The following is a 19,880-nucleotide window of genomic DNA, read 5'->3' as shown; positions in this document are numbered from 1 at the left end:
TCGGTCTGCCTACTTCCACCTTCGTAATATTGATCGTCTACGCTCTTCACTCACTCCACATGCTGCTGCAATCCTTATCCATAGTCTTGTCACATCCCGCATCTACTACTGTAACTCACTCCTCTTCGGTCTTCCCAATAAATCACTTCAGAAACTGCAGCTTCTCCAGAACTCTGCTGCTCGTATCCTGACTCGCACCTCTTCCTTTCAACATATTTCCCCTGTCCTTCAACAACTTCACTGGCTCCCAATAAAATACAGAATTAATTATAAGTTACTGGTCCTCACTTTCAAAGGTATTCACCATCTGGCCCCTCCTTATCTGTCTGATCTCCTCCATATTGCCACTCCCTCCCGTGCTCTCAGGTCATCCTCCTCCATTCACCTTACTGTTCCCTCTGCCCGTCTCTCTACCATGGGGAGCAGAGCCTTCAGTCGCTCCCCAGCTCTGGAACTCACTTCCATCCGAGATTAGGAACATCATCTCCCTTCCATCATTCACATCTGCACTCAAAACCCACCCGTTTAAACTGGCATACTCCCTATAACCCATGTATACTGACTGTTTTGTGTAATTTTTATATCAATGTCCGTTATCTCTTTTAACTCTTATGTAATTTATGTTTTTATTGTCTTTTTATTTATTTTTATTTTTGTGTACGGTGACCTTGGGTGTTTGAAAGGCGCCAAGAAATAAAATGCATTATTATTATTATTATCTACAGGAAGTTTAACTTGGAGCGCCGCCACGCTTCAGTGGTCACAATAATTATAGCATCCATAGTCATACTTTAGGCTACAGTGAATTTGTGAGCAATCAGCATACATTTTATTGTCAGTATTATATAGCTCCCCCAACATTTCATAAATCCTGTTTCTAGGGGAGCTCATGTTTCATTAAGGGGAGCTCCCCCAGCTCCCCTGTGGTTCGCACCCTGGACATGACCTTTTTGGGGGGCCTGGGTGGGCCTGGGGGTGGTGCGCCACGGGTCTGGGCTCTCCCGCTATTCTCCTTCCGCTTCTCTCCTTACCCCCTGGGTGTCTGTTGGTTGGGTGTCTTCTGGGGTCGGTGGCGTCTCGTTGGCTGCAGTCGCTGCGTGGCCCGGTCGTGGGGGCTGGCTGCCTCTGGCCTGTCTTGCCCAAGGGGGCCTCCTGGGGAGCGGGCGGTGCCTAGTGCTGTTAGAAGCTCACCATCCGGAGGGAGGTTCGGTCCTGGTGGGGCCAGCGGCTGCCGATCTTGGCCCACTGGGACTTGTGCCCCAAGACCATGGGGGGCTCTTGTTGGGGCTCTCCTCTGCCGCCCTTCGGGTGGGGCTGGAGTCGTCTTCGTGGTGGGGTAGCTTGGGTTGGTGCTCCGGGTCTGCTGCTGAGGGCCCGGGTCTCTGGCTCTGTTCTGCCTCTGACCTCCGAAGAGGTGTGGTCGTATTTGCATGATCTCACTCACCACTCTTCATCACTGATCCCTTCTCTTCCTCCTCCTCTGCATGCTGATACAATCACTGAGTTGTCCAGTGGGTTTTTATACTAAGAGATAATTTTTTTTTTTTTTTTTTTTTCCTGAGTTAGTATCTAGTCGCTGTTGTGCTACTTTCATGATATGTCTTTTTGATTTGGTTATTATTTAAGAACTCTTAATGACTAGCAGCTCTGTTTTTTTTTTGTAGAAGTTGTAGGAAATTTTCTGGTGTGTTCATGTACAGGTGTAACAGTTTGTTGTCTGGTGATGGTGTGGATTGAAGGGTCGTTTCCTTCTGTCTGTGATCTTTTTGTCTCCTTTCTTCTTTCTCTTTTGCTTCTTTTTGCTATTTTCCTTCTTTTTCTGTCCCCTCCGGTCAAGTCCAGCAAGATTACATAGATTCCGTGATTCAAAGTAAATAAGTAAATAAATGAATCAGATTATCAAGATAGGCCTCCCCTTGGCAGAGCAAATTTGTTCAGCATGATACAGCAAACACATTATCATTTTGTTTAATATGATGCTGGACAGGACATGTTAAAAAATAAACAAATAAATAAAATAAATAAATAAATAAAAGAGCCATCATCATCATCCCTGTGTCGAAGAACGTCTCTCCAGCCAGCCTTAATAACTACCGCCCCGTGGCCCTCATCTCTGAGATCATGAAGTGCTTCTAGAGACTGGTCAGGGGGCACATCTGTGCCTCCCTCCCTAAGTCTCAGGACCCACTTCAGTTTTCTTACTGGCCAAACAGGTGAAGAAGGCGAGGCAGCTCCTTTTCACCTCAGACAACTGAGGAAGTTCAGAGTCTCTCTGAGAATCATGAGAATGTTCTACACTGGAGTGGTGGAGAGTGCTCTGACTGGTAACATCACGCAGCGGTATGGGAACAGTACTGGTCAGGACCGGAGGGCCTTGTAGAGGGTGCTGAGGTCAGCAGAGCATACCATGGTACAACCCTCCCCACCTTCCAGGACATTTTCATGAGGAGAACAGCAGCCAGAGGAACAGGATCATGGAGACACTCACCATCCTAACAACGGTGTGGTGGAGAGGCGGCGCTCTGGACGCCGTCTAAGGCTCATGAAGGCGAACCCAGAGAGACTCAGGAGGAGCTTTTTCCTTCAGGCTGGCAGAACTGGGAACTCGACCCTGTAGTGACCCTGGCCAGTGTCTTACCTTCTGCTGTAAACACTGTCATTTACTCCCTTTAACAACCTTCATATTCTGCACCACCATTTACAGTGGAAATAATGTGTATAAAACATATCGTCAGTCTGTATAGCACAATCACTACACTGTGGCTCATTATATTTATATTTATTGTCTTTTTAGTTTATTAACGTGTTGTTGTTTTTGATTTTTGACTAGTAGTAATTGGGTGTGCCCGGTTTTGGTTGCATGTACAACTGTATTTCACTGCCATCTTGCATGGGACAAAAACTTGAAACTTAGTACCACTAAATAACTATTAAAAAACTATAAATGATATTCAAAAGGAAATACAATACAAAGGCTAATTTGTAGATGGGAGGGACTGATTTGTGAATGGGCAGGCCTTGCCCATTGGGACCCACCCATACCCACCCATCTGTATTTATCCAAACTTCACACTGAGATCAGAAGGAATTTTGATAAAGACTTATCAGATGGCAGCTGTGTCTTAGTAAAAGCAATGCTAGAAGTTTCCCCATGTGACCATTGTTGCATTCATCAGGTTATCACCTTGCAGACAGGCTGAAGGGACAGTTCAGACAGAAGTTCAGACATGACCTGCACCTGTATTAGTCTGGTCCAGATGAAGAATGAATTCCTGATGAAATGTTTTCTGTTTTCAGAGGAGTAAAGTCTCAGGAAATGGACACTCCAGCCATCGAGAAGCGCTTTGCTTACACTTTCCTCCAGAAGCTCATTACATATGTGGACCAGGCTCACCAACATATGATGGAGTTTGGTGAGATTCCTCTTATGTCTGTTTGTTGTATTTGAACTCTTATTAACTCCCAGAGTTTGATTCAAATAGTAAAAACTGTACAAAGAACCACTGCTATACCAACCACCCATCAGAAACACACCGAGCCTTGTGACTATTGTTACACCATTTAAATGGTAAATAAACAGACTTTCTATTTGCCAGATACACCTGGCAAGCAAAAGTGTCCAAAAAAGTGTGGATTTAACTAAGCTAACAGGCAGGAGCCTCCTATGCATTACTGCATGGGCGATTATCTTTAAGCTGCAACAAGTTATTTAACCCCAACTGATGCAATGAGTAGCTTTTCATTTCTTTAACAACCATGTGGAAAGACACATCCCATGGTCGTGGAAAGTACACTATACTGCCCAAAGTATTCACTCACCCATCTAAATAATTGAAATCACATGTTCCAATCACTTCCATGGCTACAGGTGTATAAATCCAGCAGCGAGGCATGCAGATTGTTTCTACTGACATCTGTGAAGGAACAGGTCGCTCTCAGGAGCTCAGTGAGTTCCAGTGTGGTTCTGTGATCGGATGCTACCTGTGCAACTAGTCCAGTCATGAAATTTTCTCACTCCAAAATATTCCACAGTCAGCTGTCATTGGGATCATAACAAAGTGGAAGCGATTGGGAACTTAACTCAGCCACCAAGTGGTCGCCCCGTAAAATGACTGAGCGGGTCGGCAGCTTTCTGTAGAGTCGATTGCTCCAGACCTCCAGACTTCATGTGGCCTTCAGATCAGCTCTAGAACAGAAGAGAGCATCATGGATCGGGTTTCCACGGCAGCAGCTGCATCCAGACTGGACATTGTCGGATGCAGCGGTGGAGAGAACGCCGCCACTGGACTCTGGATCAGTGGAGACCCGTTCTCTGGAGGGACGAATCACACTTCACCATCTGGCAATCTGATGGAAGAGTCCGGGTCTGGCGGTTGCCAGGACAATGGTACTGGTATGACTGCATTGAGCCAAGTGTAAAGTTTGGTGGAGGGGGGATTATGGTTTGGGTTGTTTTCCAGGAGTTGGGATTGGCCCCTTAGTTCCAGTGAAAGGAACTCTGACAATTCCATGATCCCAACTTTGTGGGAACAGTTTGGGAACGGCCCTTTCTGGTTCCAACATGACGGCACCAGTGGTCAAAGCAGGTCCATGAAGACCTGGATGAGGAGTTTGGTGTGGATGAACTTGATTGGGCTGCACAGAGTCCTGACCTCAACCTGACAGAAGACCTTTAGGATGAATTAGAGTGGAGGCTGAGAGCCAGGCCTTCTGGTCCAGCATCAGTGTCTGACCTGCTGTTATAGCTGCAAAGGATGGGTCAACGTCATATTGAACTTATTTGATTAAGAATGGGATGTCTATTAAGTTCATACTAGAGTCAAGGCAGGTGAGCCAATACTTCTGGCAATATAGTGTATGTTATTCTGTTTAAGAAGGGTCAGATCATTGGCAGAGAAAACATCTAAGGAGATGCAGAAACTACTTCAACAGCATTAAGAACTATCCAAAGCATTATTAAAAACTATTAGGATAGTGGGGATCTTCCAGGAAGAAATGTGGTCAGAAAAACATCCTGAATGATGGTGATCGGTGATCACTTAAAAGGTTGGTGGAATTAGATGGAAGAAAAACAGCAGTAGAACTCAGGACTTCGTTTAATAGGGAAAGTTAGAACATTTCCACATGACCAATTTGAAAGAAGGTCATGTGGTCTGATGAGTCCAGATTTGCCCTGTAACAGAGTGATCAGTATAAGAAAAGAAGCAGATGAAGTGATGAAAGAAATTGTGAAAGAGTGGTTCAGGAAACAGGAGATATTATTTTCACACATGGACTGTCCACCACAAAGTTCACACCTGAACCCCAAGGAGAATCTTTGGGATGTGCTGGGGAAGGCTTTGTGCAGTGGTCAGACTCTCCATCATCAAAAACTAATTCAATACTGGATGGACTGAATCTTGTGATGTTGCAGAAGCTTATCGAAACAATCCCACAGAGAATACTCCCTTACACTAACCTAAAAGGGTGTTAGCGTAGGGGGGCTGGGGTTGGCAATGTCTTTTTTGGCCAGGTTGTGTATACTTTTATTTCAGTAATAATGGCATTATAAGACAAGAAGTTATCTTTGCCAAACAAACAAAATCATTTCAAAATTCTCCATTTTCAAAGAGAAATACATTTTGAGTCTTAACTGTCACTAAATGTCCTCCCCTTTACTCTTTATCTGACTCCTACTTGAACCACTGTCCTGATGTTACAGAACTAATTTTTTTATTCTGTTGTGTTTAGATGTGGGAACGAGGTCAAAGGAAGAGAGGATTCCTCATGAACCAAAGATTAAATTCTTTGGAAAGGTCAGTCTACCCACGTCTGATGCTATTATTGAAGTAGGAGGTTTGACAAAATATCTGTTAACTCAGGACTGAAATATCAATCCATCAGTAATCTACTGGATTCTGGTTCTGCTGGTCTTAATCAGTCTAAGTCCTGGACTGAGGTCTAGACTTTCACTTTATCATTCCAACACATTTAATCCAGTCAGTGTTTCTTTATCAGGATGATGATGGTCATTGTCCTGCTGGAAGGTAGATCTTTGTCCTTATCTGAAATCTCTGGAGGACACTCTTCCTTTCCAGGATTTATCTCCATCTATCATTCCCTCATTTCTGACCTGTTTCCCCACATCATGATGCTGCCACCAACATGCTTTACTGTTACTTTGTTAAGGTTTAGTGTCCTCTGACCAGAGGACGTTCTTCCAGATATTTGGTTAGATGTGAGATTTTCTGGTGTCTTTTTGCTGTCCACTCTTTCATAACGTCTAGCTGTGTGAAGCGTCCAGCTTACAGTGGTCTTATGGACAGCTGTCTCTTCAGGGTTACCTTTGGTCTCCTTGTTGTCCCTCTGATTAATGTTGTCCTTGTCCAGTCTGTAGTTCTGGTGGACCATCCTCTATCCGTAGGTTTGTTGTGGTGGCATCTTTTTTCCATCTGGTGATGGTGGATTTAATGGAGCTTTGTGGGAGTCTCAGTTTCAGATATTTTTTATATCAATTTGTTATTTCAGACATTTTTTTTAAAATTACTTTTGAATACTTTTGAATTTCTAAGTTCTAGCTAACTATTGGCCAATCATATTATAGAAAGGCAAGGAAATGGAACTATAGTTTCAGAAGACTAACCTGAGGATGGAAACAATCTAGATTAGAGACCTGAACCCAAGGCACCTGTAGTCAATAAAATGATCACATTTCTAGAATTCTGAAAAACGACTGGAACCAGGATGCCTCGGCCCCTGTTCTCACCCACAACTCTTCTAGTGGGTGACTCCATAATACGGTACTGTAGATTTTTTAATCCTCCGCTTGCTGTTTTCCGGGAGCTACTGTGCGCACTTTGCTGGACAAACTACAGGCAGCGGCCCCCACTATCAACAGGGTGATTATCCTCGTAGGGACTAATGACTGCACGTCGAGAGTCTGAAATGACAAAGTTAGAGTTTAAGGACCTCTTTGAGTTTTTATCAGCTTGTGGCAAGTCTGTTTTTATCTCTGGTCCGATTCCCACACTGGGTCGTGGGGTCGGTGGTTTAGCAGGATGTTATTGCTCCACTCATGGCTCCAGCAAACCTCCTCTACCTACAACTTTGGTTTAATTAACAACTTTAATCTTTTCTGGACTCGTTCAGCCTTTTTCAGGACCGATGGTCTCCACCTCAGTTCACTAGGGAACCGGTTTTTAACTTAAAACATCATCCATGCTGTTCAGACTCATAAACAAAATTGACTTGAAATCCCCTCTGCTCCCGCTTCACCCCCTCCTCCCTCATCGGTACCCCCTCAACCCCCTCAGTTCCCCATACAGCCCTCTTCAACACAGGATCACTGTCATCACCAACCTGCGTCCTTACAGGCAGTTCACCCCCAGAGAAGCTTCTCCTCCCGGCCTTATCCCCGTTCCTCTCTGTCCCTCGTCATCCTGCTCCACTCCAATAAACTTTGACTTTTAAATATCAGATCCATCAACAACAAAACATTCATTTGCCACCATTTTATTACCAGCAATTACTTGGACTTTCTGGTTTTACCAGAGACCTGGCTAACCCAAGGAGACTGCTCCCCACTCATAGAAGCAACCCCCCCTGACTACTCATTCCTTCATCAACCAAGCCTGTCCGGAGAAGGAAGGGGGGTTGCTGCCAGTTTTAAGAACAATTTTAAATGTACTCCTGGTCCCTACAACCGTTTTATCTCATTTGAGCGTCTGTGTTTTATCATATGGTGTAAAGAGCCTGTGTTTGTTTTAGTTATTTATAGACCCACGAAACCCAATAAAGCTTTTATTCATGAATCCTCTGAGCTGTTATCCCAGTGTATGGTCCTCTACAACAAAGTGTTGATCCTTGGTGATTTTAATATTCACGCTTGTTGCCCTTCTCAATCTTTTACTTCTGATTTTATTGAAATTATTGACTCCTTTAATTTAATGCAAGAAGTTCACTTTCCCACTCACTCTAAGGGCCGTACCCTGGACTTGGTTTTATCTTTTGGTCTCAGCCCAGGCAGTTTTTCAACTAAGGAAATCTGTGTGTCTGATCACAAAGCCGTTTTATTTAATGTTATTTTATCTCTAAAGTCTGTTACTCAGGGTTTACCTTTCCGATCTTGTGTTTTTACTCCTCTTCTGCCTCTAGGTTTTCTCAACTTTTTACCTCAGCCTCCTCGACTGCTCTTAACACAGATTTTATCCTGGTAGAGCTGCTCTCTTCTTTTTATCAAACCTCAAACTCTATTTTAAATATTGTTGCTCCTTTTAAAGCCTAACTTAAGTCCCCAACCCGGACTCAATGAACACACCCAATTGTTAAAGAGGATTTGAAGGCAAAATGAGAGAAGATGGAAAAAGTCCAGGCTAAATGTATTTTATCTCGCATGGAAAGAAAGTCTTAAATCCTATCAACAAGCAGTCAAAGAAGCAAGGACAGCTTTTTATTTTAACATTATTACAAAAAATCAATCCAATCCTAGAGTTTTATTTAAGGTTTTAGACTCAGTTACTAACCCTAAGCCGTCATTTTAATGATGCATCTCCAGAACTGTGTGAACTGTTTTTAAATCACTTTGTTAAAAAGGTTAATGACATAAGAAATCAAATAATTGCTCCGAGTCACATCATCTCCGTAAGTAGAGAATTTCCCAAATGTTTTAATTGTTTTACTAATTTTACTCCTTCGTCTCTTTCCTCTATAGCTGATGTTTTATCTCACATGAAAACAACCACGTGCAGTCTTGATATCACCAAATTCCTCAAAGGTTTTTAGCACAGTTGGGCCCAGCATTTTATCCATCATTAACCTGTCCTTGTTAGAAGGTGTTGTCCCTCATTGTTTTATGTCCCTCCTGTTTTAAACATGCTGTGGTCCAGCCTCTTTTAAAAAAGCCTAATTTAAGCATCAATGATTTTAACAACTTTAGACCGATCTCAAAGCTTCCCTTTTTATCCAAAGTTTTAGAGAAAGTTGTTTCTAATCAGATTTTAGGTTTTATAAATGGAAATGACGAGAAATTTCAGTCTGGTTTTAAAGCTGTACACAGCACTGAAACAGCTCTCCTCAAAGTCTCTAATGAGCTTCTTTTAGCCTCAGATAGAGGAGAGAGCATCATTTTATTTCTTTTACATTTGAGTGCTGCATTTGATACCGTTGATCACGATATTTTAATTGATCGTCTTAAAACCTGGGTTGGCATCACAGACTCTGCACTTGATTGGTTTTATTCTTGTCTTTTAGATCGAACCTTTGTGGTCACCACAGGTAATTTTACGTCCTCCTCTGCCCTCACTGCCTGTGATGTACCACAAGGTTCTGTTTTAGGTCCCATTTTGTTCTCTATTTATATGCTCCCCCTAGGACAAGTTATAGCCGCCATAACGTGTCCTTCCACTGTTATGCAGACGACATACAGATATACCTCCCGCTGAGACCAGGGAACACTGGAAGCCGAGCTGCTGTGTTAGAGTGTTTCAACGATGTGAACAGTTGGATGGCACAAAACTTTCTACAACTCAACAGTTCTAAATCTGAAATGATCTTCATCAACCCTCCTCACTCCACCGCCCATATTGAAGACAGTCTCGGTCCTCTCTCCTCTAACATCACCCCCTCTGCCAGAAACCTGGGTGTTATACTTGATTCCAATCTTAATTTTCATCTTCACATGAAAAAAGTCATCCAGTTCTGTTTCCTTCACCTCCGCACCATCAGTAAAATCAAACCTGTCCTCTCCCGGCCCGATTTAGAAAAAGTTATCAATGCTCTCATTTTCTCCAGACTCTTCTACTCCTACTCCCTCCTCTCTGGTCTTGACAATAAATCCCTCTCTCGCCTCCAACTTGTTGAAAACGCAGCAGCTCGGCTTCTCACTGGTTTTAGCAGAAGACAACATATGACCCTGTTTTAGCCTCACTGCACTGGCTCCCTGTACGTTTTAGAATTGATTTTAAGGCTTTACTGGTTACTTTTAAAGCTGGGTTAGGTCTGGCACCCGGCTACATGACAGAGTTACCGACACCCTACGAGCCTCCCCGCAGCCTTAGATCCTCAGGCAGGTCCCTTTTAGCTGTGCCAGGGTCCAAACTCAAGACCAGAGGTGACTGAGCTTTTTCGCTTCGAGCCCCTCGACTCTGGAAGGACCTGCCTGAGGAGATAAGGCTGGCACCATCAGTTCATCTTTTAAGTCACTTCTTAAAACACACTTTTATCGACTGGCTTTTTTTTTATAACCTTTTTATTTACTTTATTTTCTAAATGTACTCGTGCATGTGTCTTTTCTTTGTTGATTTTATTGTTATTTTGCTGTGTGCTGTTCACCACTTTGTAAACCTTGTTTTTTAAAAGTGCTATACAAATAAAGATTTATTATTATTATTATTACTTGGTTATAGCGTTCCATGTATTCTTTGCCTGCCAGTATCTTACACCCTGCTGTGAGGTGCTGGATTGTTTCAGGGGCCTCTTTGCACAGCCTGAACCTGCCTGGTGTGGTAGATCTGGGCCATTGTGAATATATATATATATATATATATATATATATATATATATATTCAGGATGGCCGTCGGTGATCAGCTGATCAGCTTTTCTGTTGCTAGTACTGTTTTTATTGTTGCGTTTTTTATTGTTAGCTGAAAAGGAGGAAACTAGTGGTTCATGGTTCACAATGGCACATATTTAACCTAAAGTCTTGTTTTTGGATGTGCTAACAATATTAACCTAAGTTTATCAGTCTCATGTCAACCAGATCCATGTCGCTTTCTGTCAGCTGTGCAGCGCATAGCGGCAGCCTCCTCCTCCGCCTCCTGCTGTGAATCATGACAGCTATCGTGATCAGCTGATCAGCTTTTCTCTCCTGTTGCGTTTGTTTATGGTTCAGCTGAGGAGGAAACTAGTGGTTCATGGTTCACACAGTCACATATTTACCCCAAAGTATTGGATGCACTAGCTAAAGTAGGTTGAATTTATCAGTCTCATGTCAACCAGATCCATGTCGCTGTCACATGCAGCTTTGAAATAAAAAGTGTTGACAGCAGCGTGTTTCACTTAGATATTGTTTTCCTTCATTTCCTATAACTTGTCAGTATTAATGAGGTTTGCTAGTGACAGAGCTGTAAAATCTACTAGTCATCAAACACATCTATGCAGACAGGTCAGGGTCAGATATCTGGTGAGGGTAAAACAGCAAAAGGAAGCAAGGAGACGTCTCCTCTAGATCGTTGCTGCTGTGCAGATGTTGGAGACTCAGGTCTGATCATTTAGGGGCTGAATGTGGAGAGAGACACTATGAACAGGTTCTGAGATACAACCAGAGCAGGACCTTCTCTAACACAGTAGCTGCTGGTGGTAGACCGGGTTTATACTTCAGCTATGCAGGGACGGGTCTAGAAAAGTTCTGATGGGGGGCCAGGAGCCCTGACCAGGAAGAGGAGGGCACAAAGGAGATACATTTCATAAGGTCCTGATTTTATGTAATATTGAACAGATTATTACAACCAAAGTGATCATCTGATGTCAAACAGGGAAGAAAAACACAAGTGAGCTTTGACTCGTTCTGTTCATACGATACAGTAAAAACAGGCAGATTTCAGGCGTAGTCACGAATGGTGATTAATCATGATTAATTTGTAAGCTGTGATAAATCCGACATTAAAAATTTTATCACTTGACTGCTCTAACCTCTCTCTTTATATATATATATATATACATATGTGTGTGTGTGTGTGTATAGATCAGTTCTTTTCTTCATTGATATGTTGTCTTTATATTGTTTTAGATTAGATAAGCGTTCCAGCTTCTAGACAAACATATTTAATCTCCCTTCATTCAGTCAGACCAGTATATGTGACTGTATCACTGTTTTCCACCAGGTCGTCTTGCCATTGGTTGATCAGTACTTTAAAAACCACCGGCTGTACTTCCTGTCCACAGCCATACATCCAATCAGCAGTGGCGGCCATGCGTCTAACAAAGAGAAGGAGATGGTGACCAGGTGAGGAGTGTTTCTGATTTCCAGCTGAGACGAGTATTTCTGTGGATGAAGTCTCCAGCTTTGTCTTTATGTCTCTGCTGGTCTCTTTCTGTCTCCCATCTGAATTTCTCTCCTCTTTCTTTAATTTCCCTTTTCTAACCCATTCTTCATCCTCTTCTCTTTTTGTTGGATCTTGTCAGTCTTTTCTGCAAACTGGGAGTTCTTGTCAGACACAGGATATCTCTGTTTGGTAAGAATCCGGTAACAACTTGTTTAATTGTTGACTGTGGTTTTCTCTGAAGTTGCATCTGTGGTTATTTGCTTGACTGGCATGTTGTTTTCTTCCTGTTTACTGGCATGCTATCACATCCTGAAGCTCACTGAAGTGCTGATGATCTTCAGGGGCTCTGCAGCGCATTGCTAGTGGTCAAAACTCCTTGGGTGTCTTTAAAGGTTGATGGCAGATCTAACACAGGAACTTATAGAATGAAGTAACCAGTAATGGACTGAGTACAGGGTTTCTGAGCAGATGTCAACATGGCTGAAATTCTTCAATTTTCAGAACCATATTTAGTTAAAAAAAAAAATCATAAACACAGACAAGACTAAGAGCTGTAACCATGGTTACAGCAGCATCCACCATTAGTCTTTGTCATTTCTTATGGCAGCTTTCAGATCAAGTTTAAAGACGGGATTTGTTGCTTTATTTGAACTGTCCATATTTCTTTTAGTATTTAGAGTCAGTATCTTTCGCCAGATCATCCAGCCGGACACGCTGCTGTCGTTTAACATTTCATCGTCTACAGTTCTTTTATCACAGGAGCACAGAAAACACGAAGAGGCAAATTTCCACATTTTCAGCTTCTATTGTCCAGGAGTTCAGCAGGTTCAGCTCTGACAGAAAACATTTCCTGGACATGCTGCTGTCATTCTTAATTTTGCCTGCAGCTGTTTTGTCTCTTGCAGTACCCAGAAAAAGTTTTTTATGTCTTCCTGGGTGATGTCCCTGAACGTATGTGCCTGCATGGTGTTGTGTGTTGATGTGCTCTCATCCACAGCCGAATGATGATGTGCATTAGGTTGGTCTCAAAGTTTAAAGATGTTCCTCCTCTACAAACTTTAAAAAACCACTGCTGGATAAATTTGGGATATTTATTTTAGGCTATTACTCACCTCGATCTGTATGTCAGAATGTTATTTTATTTCATTGTTGATTTTCTTAGTTTACAGACACAAACAGTCTGGATTTCTTAGAGTACCATGCTTTCCTGATAAAAAAGTCCATCATTAAAGGAACATCTCTTTTACTAAAATATGTGTTTATTTACTACAACACATATATTTTAGTAAGACAGATACAATTCCCAAACTTTAAACTGTAGACAGTTTTTTTCTGTTTATGCAGACTCTCTCTGCTCTCCAGGTAACAATGCAACGTCAATAGTCAACTGTCTGCAGATACTGGGACAAAGTCTGGATGCCAGGTATGCTGATGTGAATTCTAAACACTGATGTTTTCATTTTGACATCAAAACAGGAAAAATCTAATTGCCAGCTGGAGGGGGAGGAGGTCTCAGTGTGGTTTAATATATCAAAGTTTAGAACTGTGACAAGTTCAACACGCATTGTACTTCAGGACATCATATCCTTTTTTTAAACCTTGCGCTTTCCAGTATCTTGTCAGCAGAATGATGGTCTGAAATTGACAAGAGGGGTGGCGGAAAAAGAAAGGAGAGAGTAAACAGCAGAGAAAAGTGAAGAAAAGAGACATTGATCCACCAGCTAGAAAGTAACAGCATCAGCTGTTCAGTCTAAACAGGAAAGACAAGACAACCAGCTGGTGCACCTAGAAGGAAACAGAAAACTACCTGCAGCATCTCCAAGAAAACAAAGCTGACAACCATCGGGAGCACCTAGAAAAACGCAGACAAGCTGGAGGAAAAATTATGAATCACAAAAACAGAAACACATTCAGAAAATTTTACTCATCCCATATGGGCAATTCATTTAGTTTACCACAGCCACCAGTCAACATAGGAAGTGCAATGTGTAGACATGAACTCAAAGCATCAGCAACACAAAGAAAAACATGGACATAACTGTGCCTCCGACTGGGGGCCAGCGCCTGGGGGGTCACCAGCTCCTGGAGGGTCGCCAGCGGCTTTTCTGGCTTCCTGGGGCCAGTGCTCCTTGTCCACGGGGCGCTCTGGCTGGGGCCTTCCTCTGCTGCCTTTGGGCGGATGTGTGGTTATCCTGGTGGCAGGCTGGCTGGGATGTGCTCTTGGGGGGCGGCTGGTCTCCTGGGTCCCTGAGGTCCCTGGGATGGCTGTGATCTTTGTGGTGGTTTCTTAACACAGATTTTAATTAATGGTTTTTCAATGAAACCATTAATTATTGTGTGTGGTCATCTCTACCAAGCATTCCAGCATCATTTGTAAGACTTGTGGTGGTGATGGAACCACCTTCTCCATCACACCGATGTTTTGTTGCTGTGACAGATTTTTCTCTTTTCTCCAGCTTTTCTGTCATTTTTATTGGTGCTTCTGATGATTTTCAGTTTTGTTTTCTTAAAGATGTTGCAGGCATCTGGTATATCCTTGTCTTTTTTTTTCTCTTGCTCTTTTTGCTCTTGTTGATTCACATTCTTTTTCTCTTTCATTTTCTTTCTTTTGTTTACCTCTTCCTTTAAATAAATGATAATAATAATAATAAAGAATAATAAAGAATTATGCTTAAAGACGGATGGAGCCTTATACCCATAAAGCTCCTCTTGGCAAAGCAAATGTGTTCAGCGCAACACGGCAGCCAGACCATCATTGTACTGCTACCATGCTGGACAGGACAAGGTAGGAAAAGAAAGAAAGAAAGAAAAGAAGGAGGTACTGCCAACCGAGATACCGGGTTAATACATCAACCCCCAAACTAGGTGTGAGATGACCCAAACTAAAAACTGAGGAGCTAGCTGCTGCAGGGAGCAGTGAACGAGGCGCTTTTAGATGCCCCATTTACAGCATCCCATATGACATGCACACTCCCCAAAACCCTACGTGTATAGGTGTGTGGACGAGTTGTGGGGAGAGGGGTACGAGGATGTAGGACTTGACATAAGGAAACCCATAAGTTATAGGAAACTTCCCCAGAGGTTAAGCCAATCAACCTGCGGCACTAGGCATCCCTGTTTCCCGGGATCCCCCACAGGGCATGATGAGCCGGAGACAGGTGTCACCATGCCCAGGATGCACCGCAACTGCAGCCAAAGAGCCGGCATTCCCCCAGAAGCATCCACCCAAGACACATTTACAGCAGGTTCGGCGACTGAGCCTGAACCCAAGTCCCACTGACCCCAGACCAACCCAGACTGTCCCCCAAAACATGTCTACCTGCCCCCACAGCGATATGCCCGAGCCAACACAGACCCCCACCCTGGCACTGGCTAATCCCCACCTGGAGGAGGAGCAGCCCCCGGGGCATCTTATCCTGATGTTTCTGTGATGTGATGTTGCCAGTTGAGTTTGTTTTCAGGAGTTTCTTGTTTGTTCTTTTCTGAGTTTGAGTAGTTATCAAACTAGTAGAATGTAGTCTACTTAAGGACCAGGTACAGCTAAAGCCCAGATGTTGACTCTAACAGGACGGTGATAAAGACTGGTCTGGATCTGGTGAAAGCAGCTTTGAAGTCATACTTTGACAGCATGGCCGAGGATCTGGAGAAGACTCAGGAGAACCTGAAACTTGGCCAGTTCACCCACAGCAGAGAGCAGCCGCGAGGCGTCACTCAGATTATCAACTACACCACCTTCGCCCTGCTGCCCGTGCTCTCCTCCCTGTTTGAACACATCGGACAGAACATGTTTGGAGAAGATCTCATATGTGAGTCATGACTGAAAGTTTGAGTTTCTATGTTTGCTGCAGAGGTTAATGTCAACTTTCCAACATGTCCCTGTCTTCTTCCAGTGGATGACATCCAGGTCTCCTGCTACAGAATCCTCAACAGCCTCTATTTTCTTGGAACCAACAAAAGCATCTACGTTGAGAGGTGCAGTGCCTCCCATAGTTCAATTTTCTTTAACAAACATGTTGGATGTATTTCTCCCTCCTCAGAGAAGATTATTGGCAGGTTGCAGAATGTCTATTGATCAATAAAATTGTCTCAAGATTTTTCAGATAAATGTAATGAAATCTTAAAAAGACGTCTCTCTGCAGTCTAGGAAACCAGGTGTAACACTGGTGCAGGCAGCAGAAGTGAACTTTGACCTCTCCTGTCCTCCCACAGACAGCGGCCAGCTTTAGGAAAGTGCTTAGCGGCTTTCTCATCAGCGTTCCCTGTAGCTTTCCTCGAGCCTCACATGAACAAGTTTAACAGCATCTCCATCTACAACAGCAGAGGAAGCAAAGACAGAGCAGGTACACCACTTTACTCCCAGCATGGACAGAAACGCCCAAAATACAACCATGGCAGAAAAATGTCACGGTATCGCCAATGACTGGAACACAAACTCAACATTATCATACATTATACGAAACAACCCATTCATTCTGCTTCCTATCTCTCAGCTTTAGGTCTTACAGGGCCGGTTGGGGAGGTTTGTCCTCTGGTCCCAAACTTACAGAAGTCTCTGGAGGAGATCATGGAGCTGGCAGAGTCTGGCATGAGATACACTCAGATGCCTCACATCATGGAGGTGAAACATTGACTCACACTTTTTATTTTTTACCTGCTTTAATTTCTTTTAGGTGATTCATCACCTCAGAATCATCCATTAACATCACTCCACAGATCTGTTGGCAGAGATTTAACTGGTTGAATAGAGATAGTTTCCATCTGGGGGTAAACAAACCTCCTTAACCTGACCCCATCAGACTGCTTCCAGACTGATAACAATATACAAATTACATTAAATGAAATTAAACCAATTTTTACAGTCCAGTTTAAACCAACTAATTGTAATCTAATTAAAACTAATCCATTATCCACATTAATCCAATTTAAAATAACTGTGTTCATATAAACCAGTGAATGAAGCACTGAGTCAAACCTTATTCTATCTGGACTGAGCAGCAGAACGGACCCGATCGAACGTCCAGAACTGGAACTCCATCCTGACCAGGTCACATTGTCTTCAGCAGCTACTCCCAGCCAAATCATTGGCAGATGACTCAGACCTCCTATCACCAAGTCTCTATCACCAAGTTACCAACTTTCACTCCCACTGATGCTCAGAGCAGCCTTCGCACCTTCTTGAGGTGGTCTTAGTTTGTTTGGAAGAAAGCTGGACGCATGTCTGTGGAAGCTTTTATAACACGATGGTAATAATTGCTGTAATTAAGCTTTTTTAGTGTGAGCTGACAAACATTAAGCTGGCGTTAATGAAAATGTCTTCCACACAGAGGCGTCCACACAGCTGTTGTTGTTCGTATTTTTTTCTGGTTAAAACAACTTCTTCTACTGAATTAAAACCAGAAGCAACGCAACCCACACGTTAACTTTTGGTAATGCTTCGCAGCAGAGTGTGTTGCTTTAAAGAAGTCAGTGGAAACATGTCAGATGGATGATTTTGTTTCTCTGCAGGTGGTGCTGCCCATGTTGTGCAGTTACATGTCTCACTGGTGGGAACATGGACCAGAGAGCAACCCAGACCAAGCAGACAGCTGCTGCACATCTGTTACCTCTGAGCACATCAACACTCTGCTGGGGAACATCCTGAAGATTATCTACAACAACCTGGGTATTGATGAGGGGGCCTGGATGAAGAGACTGGCTGGTAAGCAGGAGTGTATAATGTGTGTTTGGATAATTACTGTCTCGCGTTGTTGCTTTATATAGACTTAAATCTGCCAATAAAAGTGACCCTTTGTTGTGAAAATCACAGACACTGATGTTTCCCACCAGAACACATAAGCTTAATTCTAGCTAATCCAGGGCTGCTGGGTTTCTACACACACCCCTGTGTTCTGGTTCTGGTGAAAGAAAGGATGCTGAGCACAGATACTGATCAGGTTTACAGTGTGTACATTGCATGACATAGGTTAACAAGTAAAAAAAACAATATAGTTCATCATCAGGTACAACCCGATGTTTTCTTAAATTGTTTTATAATTCACCTTCTTTGTCTTTTAAGTCTTCTCTCAGCCAATCATCAGCAAAGCCAAAGCCGACCTGTTAAAGACACACTTCCTACCGTTGATGGAGAAACTTAAAAAAGTGAGTCTTTGTGAAAACTTTTTACAGTGACGTGGTGATTTCTGCACATAAGCCGAGTCGCATTTTTGTTCCTTTTTTTCTCTGGTTTATGTAATGTTTATAGCTGTTACAGCTCCAGTTCCAAAGCAGTCAGGACGCTGAGTGAAATGTAAATAAATTTTTAATGTGTTCAATTTTTTCATGAAATGATAAAATGTCTCAGTTAGTTAGTGAATTCAACTGGAAATAAAATATGTGTTAAGGTTTGCATTGCATTTTCCTTTTATTTACATTTTACACAAAGACCTAACTTTTTTGGATCTGGCTTGTATCTTCATATTATTATTCCACTCATTGTGTATCTACATAGTTTTATTGTATTTATTTTTGACTGATGCATTGATTATGTTAAATAATATAATAATATAATTACAACCTACATTATGGTGCAATGGTATGGACATGATCACAATCCTTCATTCTGAGGAAAAGTTCCATCAGAACCAGAACCAGGAAGAAAACCCCCATCAGAACCAGGACCAGGAAGTATGGCCATCTTCCTGGACCGGTTGGGGTCCATGCGTCATGGGACGTCCCTCAGCAGAGACGAGCCCAGTGCATCATGGGACGTCCCCCAGCAGAGACGAGCCCAGTGCGTCATGGGACGTCCCCCAGCAGCCTCGGCAGCAGGTCTAGAGGGATGGCAAACTATTCCTAGATATAAGATTTATCAAACAGGAAGGTTTTAAGCCTGATTTTAAAGGTATATGTCTGCCTCCCAAACCAAAACTGGGAGCCAGTTCCACAGAGACGGGTCCGATAACTGGAGATTCTGCTTGGCCACTAAGAGCTTTATATGTGAGGAGAAGAACTTTAGTTTCTATTTTGGATTTAACAGAAAGCCGATGAAGAGAACATAAAAATGGAGAAACATGATCTCTGATGATATTCCTTATCAGAATCCTTGCTGCAGCGTTTTGAATCAGATGGAGACTTCCAGAACATTTCTGAGACAGAACTATAATCAGGAATTACAGTCGTCCATTCTGGAAGTTACAAATCCATGGACCAGTTTCTCTGCATCACTCCGAGACAGAAGTCTTTTCATTCTGGGGATAGTATGTAGGTGGAAGAAGAAGGTCCTAGAAACCTGTTTAATATGTGAGTCGAAGGGTAATTATTGGTCAAAAATAACTCTGAGGTTCCAAACTGTAGTACTAGAAGCCAAGGTAATACCATCCAGAGCAATTCCATAGCTAGAGAGTCTTCCTGAGGTTCTCGGGTCCAAACACAACAGCCTCAGTCTGTCTGAATTTAGGAAAAAAATCTGAGTCATCCAGGTCTTTATGTCTTTAAGAGATGTAAATCTGAGTATCATCTGCATAGAAATGTATGCCATTATAATACAGAATAATGCAAAAATAAAAACACTGCTTGTCAGATTAAAGATCCTAAGGTCATCACCACACAGAATCTTGTGTCACTGTGTTGTATAGAAATCGGCCATTGTGCTGATGGATGAAGAACACAGTAAGGCTGAGGGGAGAGGGGAGATGTCCGAAACAGAGCTTCTCATCATGGACCAGTTCACTATACTGGTCAGAGACCTGTATGCCTTCTACCCTCTCCTTATTCGATTTGTGGACTACAACAGGTACTGAACTCCTCCAACACATCTCTTTTCAGCAAGAGCTGATGTTTTACAAAATAAGTTGTTTCTCTCATCAGCATGTCCTGATGAT

General features: G+C 42.8%; 1 protein-coding gene across 1 annotated transcript in view; it reads left to right on the top strand.

The window, feature by feature from the left end:
- The window catches only part of ryr2a (ryanodine receptor 2a (cardiac)), a 392,644-nt gene that overhangs the window by 231,141 nt on the left and 141,623 nt on the right, over positions 1-19,880 (top strand). The window contains exons 63-74 of the mRNA XM_041973182.1: positions 3,298-3,413; positions 5,731-5,795; positions 11,860-11,981; positions 12,161-12,210; positions 13,384-13,444; positions 15,589-15,827; positions 15,912-15,993; positions 16,231-16,361; positions 16,512-16,639; positions 17,527-17,719; positions 18,077-18,159; positions 19,635-19,792. Coding sequence (XP_041829116.1) covers positions 3,298-3,413; positions 5,731-5,795; positions 11,860-11,981; positions 12,161-12,210; positions 13,384-13,444; positions 15,589-15,827; positions 15,912-15,993; positions 16,231-16,361; positions 16,512-16,639; positions 17,527-17,719; positions 18,077-18,159; positions 19,635-19,792 — 1,428 coding nt within the window. The remainder of the gene's footprint in view (positions 1-3,297; positions 3,414-5,730; positions 5,796-11,859; positions 11,982-12,160; positions 12,211-13,383; positions 13,445-15,588; positions 15,828-15,911; positions 15,994-16,230; positions 16,362-16,511; positions 16,640-17,526; positions 17,720-18,076; positions 18,160-19,634; positions 19,793-19,880) is intronic.

Source organism: Melanotaenia boesemani, chromosome 21 (assembly GCF_017639745.1).
Source record: "Melanotaenia boesemani isolate fMelBoe1 chromosome 21, fMelBoe1.pri, whole genome shotgun sequence".
Lineage (NCBI taxonomy): Eukaryota > Metazoa > Chordata > Actinopteri > Atheriniformes > Melanotaeniidae > Melanotaenia > Melanotaenia boesemani.
This window is presented reverse-complemented; position numbering and strand designations above follow the sequence as displayed.